This window comes from Buceros rhinoceros, unplaced genomic scaffold (assembly GCF_000710305.1).
Source record: "Buceros rhinoceros silvestris isolate BGI_N320 unplaced genomic scaffold, ASM71030v1 scaffold10491, whole genome shotgun sequence".
NCBI classification, from domain to species: Eukaryota; Metazoa; Chordata; class Aves; order Bucerotiformes; family Bucerotidae; genus Buceros; species Buceros rhinoceros.
This window is the reverse complement of record NW_010394839.1, coordinates 18,614-29,978: the sequence shown is the minus strand read 5'-3', so window position 1 is coordinate 29,978 and position 11,365 is coordinate 18,614. Positions and strand designations below refer to the sequence as shown.

At 44.0% G+C, this 11,365-nt stretch overlaps 1 protein-coding gene across 1 annotated transcript in view; it reads left to right on the top strand.

Moving 5' to 3' along the window:
- The first annotated feature begins 8,101 nt into the window (after nucleotides 1–8,101).
- The window catches only part of LOC104501523 (general transcription factor IIE subunit 1-like), a 3,549-nt gene continuing 285 nt past the window's right edge, over nucleotides 8,102–11,365 (top strand). Inside the window, exons 1-4 of the mRNA XM_010145344.1 lie at nucleotides 8,102–8,549; nucleotides 9,880–10,081; nucleotides 10,545–10,771; nucleotides 11,175–11,360. Of these exons, the coding sequence (XP_010143646.1) occupies nucleotides 8,102–8,549; nucleotides 9,880–10,081; nucleotides 10,545–10,771; nucleotides 11,175–11,360 (1,063 nt within the window). The remainder of the gene's footprint in view (nucleotides 8,550–9,879; nucleotides 10,082–10,544; nucleotides 10,772–11,174; nucleotides 11,361–11,365) is intronic.

The window sequence follows — 11,365 nt, the reverse complement described above, 5'->3', positions numbered from 1 at the left end:
TGCAAGAGGTGTACGTGCACCATCCTTGAGAGCTGAAACAGTTCTCTTAAGATAGCCATGTCCAGATGCAGAAGGTATGCCTTCTGCATGGGTGTGGGGAGGGGGGGAGGGGGTGGGGAGAGAAGCAGAGGCAACTGGATAGAGAGTGGGAAAGAGGAAAAGAGAGAAGCAGAAGCCAGAGCATCAGGAGATGTCAGAGGAAAGAGAAGTAAAACAACATGAAGACAGCAGAGAGTAGCAGGCTATGAAGATCTAGTCACTGCAGTATACTCCTCTACTGACCCCATTACTCCCTAAACTAAACATTCCTTTGCTGCCACTGGAAGCCCCAGTCACACTGTGCCTCTCCCCCTCCCCTCCACACCCCTTGTGTAGTTAGTAACTGCTGTTACCACATTTCTTCACATTATGCTGAGAGACAGTAGATCTAAACTGATTCTAAGACAAGAATATTGACATCATTAAAAATACATATTATCCCAAGCAGCCATTCTTTAGATTTAAAAGCGAAATAAGTTACATTAAAAGTATAGTAAAGCTGTGAAGCATCCAGAATCCAACAAGTGTAGCAGCCACTCATTCCCCCTCCTTTTTGATGAGATACAGTCTCTGTATGATCCCGAAATGCCTTCACAGAGCTACCTTGTTTCACTCGCTGCACAGGACAGACTGCATTCTTGTGATGAATGGGGATGGCATAATAAAGGAGAAAGCCACCCGCCATGTTCCAGCTTTCGAGACAGTAAATAAAGATGATGCCTTGCAAGATAAAGGATGGTGTTACAGACCAGGCGGGTCTACATACCTGCTGGGACAGCTGAATGCTCACCCCATTTCTGCCAGGTGCTGCACGTGCAAGGTTGTGTTGCTTGACCAGTACCCAGTCTGTGATACCAGGGTTGTATTTTGGAATTACCAGTCGCAGTGGCAGTTGAGACAGAGGGAGCTATGCTGCAATCACATAGAGAGCTGTAAAACATTCAGGGTCTCAAAATTACCCAGCTATCTTGGTGTCAACTTCTGTACCTCAGAGCTCCCTGGGTACACAGGCACGGTGTGCTCTATCTCTCTAGACATCAGGAAGATTACCACGTAAACTAATCCAAAAAAGAGGCCTGAAGCCCTCAGACAAAGTTGATTTAGTTTGATACTGGCGTGCCTTCAAGGATTGTGGAATTGAGTAATACAGGGAGAGCGCCATAGGAAAGCTGATGAGAAGATGAATCATGGCGATGCAAGGTTTGCATGGTTCACAACATGAGCAAGGCGCTGGGCCACAGACTGAGAGCTGCATGTTAACATCCTGCACATGGGCTGAGGGAGAGCCTTTGTGAAAGGGACAGCGAGGGGGGAAAGAGGGCAGATGTGCTTCTATGCTCATGAGCCCTGTGTGTCCAGGGCAGCAGGTGGCATATGGGCACTTACTGTAATCCTGGTGTTTTCCTGTTTTGCAGTGCTTGAATGTAAAAACTAGACAGCTAGAGATTTTCTTTATTTTGGGGTTTTTTAACCCAAGGGGTGGGGATCAGTGGATATGGAGAATGTAAGATACAGCAGAACATAGCTTCAATGGGCTGGTCCAGGTAAAGGCGGAACAGCAGCTGTTCAGCCTGGAGAGGACAATAAAGCAACTTTTAGTAGCTCCCATTTCCCTAAGGTGCACATCATAGCCTCCCACCAGGCCCTCTACACCAACCTGCGCTCTGCCAACAGGTAAAACATGCTGTATGTCGTCTGTGAGGATCTTGATTATAGCTTTGCTTCCCAAAGCAACACACTAATTTTCTCCTTCAACCCCTCATCAGACTCCATGTTTATTTCTGCCGCCTGAGACTGCTCGGCTGATTATCCACCTCCTTCTCTTCAGGTAGCCTGTGAGTGCAGTGCATGCCCATACCATGCGAGATAAACATTCCAGCCACCCGATGGCGTTTGAAACAAAGTCAGGCGACTTTGCCTATCCCCGTTTCCAGCTCCTGCTTTCAGTAACGTCTCTATTACACAACATCACAGCAACAGACTGGCACAAACCCAGCTTCCCACGGCCCTTGGTGCCAGGGTTACCTGCAGACAGGTGAACCTGCTCAAACCGCACTGGGCTTTGGGGCTTTTATTTGGCTTGTGACTCCCACTCTGAGCCTGTAGGACAAAGGCCGCACAGCATGAGCCAGTACCGAATTGCCTCCCAGCCACCCAACAGGCAGACACCTGGCTGAGCTGCACCTGCGCTGTATGGCGGCTTACCTCTGCTCCACGGGGATTAACTGTTCTTGCCGAACCACCTCAGCAGTCTGAGCTGCAGCTTGCAAAGGTGATTGTGCTTCCTCTTTCTGAAAGAGGTGTTACCAGCCAGTCCATCACTCTCCATAATTAAGAAAGATGTTTTGTGTTTCCTCGTGATCCGCTTCCACACCTCCATGCACAGGCTTAGGGCTGTCACGTGAATAACAGCACTGAGGTTACACTGTCCCTGTTCAAAACACTCGGTGAAGAAAAACGTGAGTATTATTCGTTGTAAACGTTTCCCACAGACTAAACCCAACAGGTACCAGCAAGTAAACTTGCTCCTTTGCATTTTCTAGTGTAACGTGACAACAAAGGAGCCTGCTCAAGAACCGCTAGAATGAGGTTTATCTGCTTAACTTCACGTGTGAACATTTTAAATTTGCAGCTGAAGGTTTGTGCCAAATATGCTTCTCAGCTGTGAGTATCCACCAAATAGTTTCTTATTTAATGGAACAAAAAAAGCAGTAGTAGAAGGGTTTTTCCTAGCGTAAGGCATGAAACTGATCCCTGCTGCTAAGAATTGCAATCAAGAGCAGAGCTAATCTCAGGAATTTTTTTATAGTCACCTGTTCCTGCAGCTTCTAAACTGCAGTTCGCAGACCTCTGAAGTATTTTCAAATCTAAATTCTTGCTACAGCTACTAAAAGATGAGGTTTCATTTCTGGTGTTGACTGTTTCTCAGAGGCACGACCTTTTGTAGAGACATTTACAGACGCCAGTCCCAAAACCAGTCCTGGGCAGACAAGAGCCTGCACCTTTAGGGCTCTGCATGGCCCCCATATGCCAGGTAAGTTGCAGAGTCAGAGTTCCAGCAACACACAGCAGTGACAAAAGTACAATACATGCTGCAACATGTACCAAGAAGACCTAGGGCACAGCGCTGCAAAACACCAGCCTGCACTGTGCATATATAAAAAACATACGAAAGATTTGAGACAGGATATGATGATTGCGACCCTAATAAAATTCAGGATTTTAACCCTGGACTGTACAGTCTGTCATCCTTATTTCAATGTTGGTTTTAAACACAGATGCCTAACCCATGAAAGGAAGCAATAGCATCCTTCTGAAGACATAAAACACCTAAAAAGATAACCAGTAAAAATGCAAAAACTAATGAACATACAAATTTCAGCCTTTTTCTTGCAAGATATTCAAGTTTCCAGGTTTGTTTAGTTATGAGAGCTAAATGCAAATTACATAAATTACCTATACTAAAGATTTGGTTTGCAACAACAAAAAAAAGGGTTATTATGTTACTTCTAAAGAAAAGTCATGCTAATAGAAACACTAATCAAAGACTGCAGTCAGTTAGGTTTTCCGTCCTTGCCTGTTGCAGGTGGGTTTCGTTGAGCAATAGGATTTACAGCTTTACTGTGATTCAACTCACTTGCTAAGGACATGTGATCGGGGGACTCTTGTGCTCCAGATGGGTGATAATCAGGGCTCATCACAGACAGGTCTGGGAAAAGGCTGAGAAATACTTAAGCTGGTTTTGCAGTTACTCGGAGCTCTTAGGAAAGGAGCAGTTCTATAGAATCAGCCTGAAGTTTTCTGCCTGTACAAGAGGTAACGATAAGATTTTTAACTTATTTGGCAAACGATGTGGTTGCATAAAGTCTGGCAAAAGACTGCTTTAATAAATCTTTCTGGTTTAACGCCTTTTGAAGTGTGAGATGGGCAGTTTGCCTTCTCGGGCAGCTTAAGTAAAACGTTAATTAAACAACTGGCTTCAGAGAAACCTCGCAGAACTTGCTTTATGCCGTGCCTGTTAACTTAAAATTCTGCTTTTGGGAGCTGCCTGCTAGCACAATAAACAACTCTGCGTAGGTGTCCCAAAGCAAAAAAGAGGATCCTTAAGATAGTTCCTGCTAATGGGAAAACAAGGCACTGCATTTCTCTCTCCTTGACGAAGGTTATCGAGGCACAGTTCTCCAAGCTGTGATGACAATGATGAAGGTTATAATGGCTCCATATTAACTATGAGCAGAAGGGCCTCTCAGGCTTCAAGTTACTGAATAATCTTAAAAGTAATCAATGTAATAAGGCAGCTCCTACCTTCATAAAAATAAGAACTTTAAAGGCAGCTAAAGGTGGAAGCTAGACTGACTGGTAAGATACCTTGTTCATGCATGCTACCAGCTGGAAAAAAGGGAAAGATCCACATCAGTAGCAAAATACCTGTCTCCCCGTAGTGCAGGCTGTAACTCGGCTACAGAGCAGGCTCCTGTCTAAGGCCCTGTCTCTCTCCGTGGGGAGCTGCTCCTCTTCCTCCTCCTTTCCTTGGTAAGGGTAGTCTCAAGCTCCTCTTGAAGGAGAACTGCTGCCTGTGAATTGAAAACTGCCCAGTAGCTTTTAAAAACCAGCAGTTTTCCTGTATTGCGAGACTTCAGATTTGGTGATTGTAAGATGGAGAAGTTTTTCAAAGTGGACTGAAGAAATACAACTTCAAATATACTAATGGCTGTAGATAACGCTTCCCACCCCACCCCCCGTTTTGATTTTATGTAGTTTTTGCTATAAAATACATACCATTTTGGTTCTTTTGAGGCTTAAAGGAACACTTCTCAAGGAGTGTGTGTTTCCCCACGAATGCGCTTTATTCAGGGTGAATCCAGCCGTTTCTGTAAAAGAAGCCATTTCATTTTACATTGAAGCAAAGGCTTGCGTGTCTAAATTGCCACTGCAAATGTACAGAGGATTCTATGTACTTTTTTCTTGAAGAAAGCTTTTCACTCATATCCCTGGATATATTAATGATATTTAGACTGTATGTTTATGGATGGGGTTGCTCTGTTGTGTGGGTGGGGTTTTCTTTTCTTTCCCTTTTCCTTTCTTAGGACCTGAAGAGCTTTTAACATCAAAGTGCTCAGAAGCACTTCAGCGGGCCCAGACTTCCTAGCACTTCAGAATACTGCTCGCTTTAGAAATGCAAGTACGTCATGCAAGTCTGGAATAAGGAGTTGTTCAGAGAATTGATAGGTCAGCAAACCTCAAGCTTACAGTTCAGGTCCTCCTTCTTCCTTAATTATATGCTCTACTTATCACACTCCTTATGAAGTTATTTCATTCTGTATTTGACTTAAGGTAAGCAAAATCAGTCGTGAGAACTTCTCCTAATACATTAAGCATTAGAGTTCTGCCCCTGTTAGCCAAGGACTAGATGCAGAACTGGGTTTGATCTTTTTTTTAATAGTGCCACAATCCAACTGGCATTCATAGAAAACTACTCCCCTGCCTTTTCTGAAATGATGGCCCAGACTAAAGGCACTGTATCTGATACAGGTGCTGGGGCTGTGCTTAGTGCTCCTCCATGGGGCTAGACTGGGTTACAGAAATACCATCATGGCTGCTTTCCTTTGGGGCTGTGCTGGAGGCCACAGTGCCCCTGTTCTGAGGGCTTGTCAAGGGTTTGCCCACAGTGTAGGATAAGGCTTAGTGCTCCCCAGAGCCTGAGGAGACCCAAAGTCATGCTCCTGATCTCGGGAGCTGGGGCTGGCTTGAGGACACTGTCTGTCCTTCCTTCCTGTTGTGTACAAGCCACTGCACAGAAAGAACTTCCAAATTTGTGAGGCCAGGAATAGGAAAAGAGAGAAGTCTTTAGCGTAAGTTAGCACACTTTTCCATGTAACAAGTCTGATGTTTGTCTGCTGCGCTCCAAAAATCTTGTGGTTTATGCTTAAGTGCCCCTGGGGCTAAAACACAGGAGAGGAGATCTGAGAATCCAGCCCATTGTCCTGGGTCAGGAGCAGTAAATTCAAGCTGTCCTGAACACTGGTAGCTTCTCTGCTGTCTGAAGCTTCTTGGCTATTCTCAACGTATGGATCATCTCCTCACCCTGACTTCAAAGGAAAGCCTACTCGGCTCTAAGAGCAAAGAGCCCTTGCTGGGGATGAGGAAAGGAAAGTGGTCTGCTGAGTGTAGCTGTGAGATGAACATGGTCAAGTGGCTCAAGGACAGCGATGGTGCTGCTCACTAACTTATCCAGTAGGTGTGCGTATGGCAGAAAGTGCACTGGCAGCTTGAGGTAGCTCATTCTTCAAGGAAAGAGGTGGAGATGGGACTGCAGTCTAAAAGATTTCATTACACTTCTATTCTTTTTTCAGCAGATGGAGGTCCTGACTCTTCACTAGACTCTGTTCCTGTCCCACCACAGACACATCTGCATGCATGTACACAGATGCTGTGTCATATGCTTGCTAGGGCTTGACTTGCAGCAAGAGCAGGATTTAGCTTCTTGGAGACTTGATTGAGTACAAGCACAAGGTCCTGAGCTTTCCTGCCTGTGGAAGTAGTATTGTCTAGCCACGCGATGAGCTACTGCCCTGCCAACATGTGACAGTCAGATGCACTTTTTGAGGATGAGGACAAAAGAGAAGTGAAAGAGTAAAACTAATAATAATGGGGGAAAAAAGTTCCTTCCTCAGGGTTTTTGTGAAGAAGCATAGAAATGATCTTCTACAGTCAAAGTAAGGAGACGCCAACTCTCAAAATGTAACTGTTGGAATAGAATAAACTAGGTTAAACAGGACCTCTGGAGGCCATCTGGTTAACCCTTGCTCATGGCACAACTAACCTCAACGTCAGGCTGCTCAGGTTCTTTTCCAGCTAAATTCTAGAGACTCAACCTCCTCCCTGGGCAACTTATTCCAGTGTTCCCCCACTCTTCCCATGGGAAATTTAGGTCAGTGTGATGCTACTGGCTTCAGGGTTCCCAGCCTCACACTAGCAGGCTTACATTGGTTTAGGTTATCGAAAAGGTAGTGCTTCCCCTGTGAGATGCGCGTTTAATTATGGCTCAACTACCAGGCTACTGCAAATAGGTTTTGTTTGTTTAATAGGATGTCTGATGAAGGTCACCTAGAAACTTTATGAAGTTACATGCAATTACCAGGTCTTGAGCAAAGTGCCCCTCAGCAGTGGGTGCCAGTGCTGGCAATGTATCACGCCGTCCTACTGCTTGCCCACCTTCTGATCCAGGGTCTGCACCAGCACTACGTGGCTGCACACTGCACAGTGCTCTGCAGTGCAAACTGGCTAGAGGCTGCTGTATCAAATGCTATGGCAGGATTTTAACATGCCTCAAAGAAGGCAATCGGGATGTGGCTTTATTGAAAGATACCACATTTTTTTTTCTTATCCCTCCACTCCTTACAAATAAGAAACAGTTAGGACAGTTGGACTGATTAAAATTAGTTACTTTCTAGATAATTGGTAACTGGCGATTGCTGGGAGCCCTACTTCTATAGGGGAGAAGAGTACTAAGGAGAAAAAAAATGTTTTACTACAACTGTTCCCTGGTGATGTAGTATGGTGGAACAAGCAGGCACAAACCCAAACACCCCATACTGAGTGAGGGCACGTATTGTTATGTACTAAGCTAAAGACTTCCTGTCCAGCTCGTGTCTTGAGCTTTACTTTTGAAGGCATATAGTGTTCATTTCAGATCCTACCTGGCTGGCTGTGAATGAAAGCAGGTACTTCAGGCGGACCTAGACATGCAAGTTACCTGTGCTATCTTCTGTAAAGAGAATTATTATGAACTTTCCACTTTCCTAAATGCCTTCTGTGAGTTTTCTTACACAGGAGGACATGAATATTTCAGCTGTAATCACCGTACCTCCAAGATGAAGTAACCTTTGATATCTATTGACTCCTTCCCCTCCCCAGGTGCCAGTTAAGGATTTTACATCGGACTATCAGTGAAAACTCTTGCAGAAGTGCAGTGCAGCAAATGACCTGCTTTATACCTTCACTAACATCTCACCTCCCTTCTGTTTGTTGTACAGCACTTCTGACAGTGTTTCAGCTCCTGATGGAAGAGCAAAATGTTATCACTGAGGTCCCGGCAGCCCTGAAGCGCCTGGCCAAATACATAGTGCGTGGTTTCTATGGAGTGGAGCACTCCCTGGCCCTCGATATACTGATCCACTACCACTGCGTAAAAGAGGACGACTTGTTACAGTTGCTCAAGTATGAACGTAAACAACTGCGTACTATCCTCAACACGCTCAAGGCAGACAAGTTTGTGAAGCTGCGCATGCGAGTTGAAACGGGGCCTGACGGGAAGAGCACGAGGCACAATTACTATTACATCAATTACAAGGTGCTGGTGGATGTGGTGAAATACAAACTGGACCATGTACGCCGGAAAATAGAAGCGGATGAGCGGGATTCAACTACCAGATCCTCTTTTAAATGTCCATCTTGCTCCAGCACTTACACAGACCTGGAAGTCAATCAGCTCTTTGATGTATTTACAGGTATGTTGCTTACAGCGCTTATTTGCTCTTGAACAACTCTGACAGCACAAAATTGGCTCCTGTGCAAACTTTGCAATAAAAGCATGTTTGTTAGGATATACTTCTTTTTTGCTGGTGGATGAGGGCCTGGGACAGGAGAAGCTGGGAGATGAGGGTAAGAGAAAAGCTATCTTGATAGAACAGGCCAAGCAAGGGAAAAAATAACCTTGAATATACAACTTGGGGTTGGGAATCAGATTTCAGGCCTCAGCTTTGCTATGAACAGGACGCTTAACCTAGTTTAAGATTACTCATCCGAGTCCTGTGAGTCCCACTTCCTCATATGGAAATGAGAATACAGTATTCACTTTATTCTGGAATCTGTTAGTTAATGTGTTTGATCAGTTCCTTTGATGGAAGAGTTGGACAAGATGGATAGAACTGTTTGCAGCCACCCACTGTACTAAGCCTATTTAGCAGCTCGGCAGTAGAGGAGAGAGGTGTTCTGTCGCTCCTCTACAGGAAAACAGGGACCTTCAGACTCCTCGCGGGGCAACATGACACATCCACAGCATAAGTGGCATCGGAACTGGTGTGTTTCTCTTCTCTAAAATAAAAATTACTCAATCGACCACTCTTTCAAAATGAGTTAAAATGGCATCATATCGCAATACGTTACTCTAAGCACGGCTACTCTGTTAACATTTGGGTCGTGGTATCTGGAAAGGGTTGCCAGAGCCAGGGAGGATGAGCTTTAAATGACCAACTTGAAATGTCAAAGGTGAAATTAATGTACGGGCAGTTAGCAAAACCACCCCTTTGTTCTAAATGGAGGGAACATTGTCAACTCACTGAAATGCAAACATCAAGGCTGGTGATACATTTTAATAGAATACGCCTTAATTTTTAAGACATAATTTTTTTTAGCATATGCTTTGACTCTAAATGAGTCTTTTTGAACTTTAGGACTCTGAACAACTAAAACCAGATGCTATTTATGATTGTAAAAATCGTCTTTTCTTACATTATCAACTAAGAAAAAAAGATGAGATCAGAGAAGAAAAAAATAAACCTTACTATCTGATGATACTCCATGTCTAGCCAACTTAACATTCTCCCCCAATATAGACGTTTCTCTCTTGCATAGCAAGTGTGTTTCTCTCTTGAATAGCAGTCCTCCACAAAAAAGAAAAAAGGTTTGCCTTTACAGCTCAGGTTCCCCTAGTTACTGTGAACAAATGGATAAAGTCAGAACATTTTGGTCATTGTCCAGACAGGGTTTCTTAATAAGGTCCTGCTGATCTTTTGCTTCCTACGGACACAAGAATCTCCAACTTGGATAATGTTGCAGAGACTTTCCGCTGCACTTACTGCAACACTGAAGTGGAAGAAGATTCCTCAGCACTTCCCAAGCGTGATGCTCGAACCTTGCTAGCGAAATTCAACGAGGAGATTGAACCGATCTTTGTGCTGCTGCGTGAGACTGAAGATACAGTTCTGCCGTATGACTTGCTGGAGCCTCAGCCAACAGAAATAGCAGAATTATCAGAAAGGTATATACTTCTGATCAATACAACTCCCCCATCAACTTTCCAGTTGTAAAATTTTTGAAATACTGAACTTGCAGCCTGCTTTCTACTCTGTTCTTTGTTCAGTAAGTACAAAGAAGCCTGTAATAGCTAAGGCATTCTAAATTATTATTATGCATTTCTAGGGGTTTTTTGCTACCTTTAAGTAATTAATTTTCCAGACTTCTCCTTGAGCTAACATTCACAGCCCTTTCTGTGAGAAAGTAACGTTTCTCTATCAGTGTGCTTCATCCAGAGATGCATTACGGAAGGGACCATGCAAAAACTTGCCTCTGAGATGAGGTAACAGGGAATGAAAATTGTTTTAATATAGAGCACTTGTTTAAGTTAGTCTGCTAACAAAACGTGCTTTTTTCATCTTTTTTTGAATGGGAACTCAGGGGGTTCTTGCATGAATTTAACCTCTCCAAAATGGGTGACATTTCAGCTTTGACCAGAAAGTGGGTTCAATTGTGCTGGAATCCTGCAGCCGACCTGAAAAATGGGCCAACACAGGTTCCTTCTTTGGCAATATGTATACACAAAATGTGGTTATTGATGTCCAAGACTCTGAGCCCAAGAAGAAAACAAGAGAAAAGGCAACTAAAGAACAACCTATCTGGATGTCACAGAGCACCTTGGAAGGAAAAATAACAGCCAACAGCAGCAGCATTGGTAAGCTTGAGCAAATACTTCATTTCAGCAGCCTTACTCCATTTAAATTTAGCTTTCCTATTGAAAGTGTAGTGAGCTTGGATTGGATTACAATATAGCCACCAGCGCAGACCTGAAGCATTACTCTCTCAGGTCTTAGTTTCTAAAAACTAGTCTTTAGACTGATCTAGGCAGCTTTCCTAAAGCCAGAGGTCAGGTGCTAGGTCCTGAAATTTTTGGTTCTAACCATGCTGTAACATTAGTGGTAATCTTTAAAGTGGAAAGCTCTTGGAAATGCCTGCACTTTCAAGAGAATTCTAAAGTGTGGGTAAAAAAGGTCCAGAGTAGAAAAAAATCATTTGTGTAGGATGCCTGTGGTAACTGTAAACTCTTGAAACCTCTAACACTCAGTATTGTGTATTAGGAGTAAACGCTTCTGAAGGAAGTGTTAAAGAAACCGTCACTGAAAATGAAATCATCAAGACTCTTCTGACCCATGAATCCAAGTCATCATCTAGCACACAGCAGGCTCCTGTTGTCAAAAGCAAGCTACCTGAACCAGGCAGTGATGCTAGCGAGTCTGAAGAAGATGACAAGCACTCAAGAAGAGCAGGA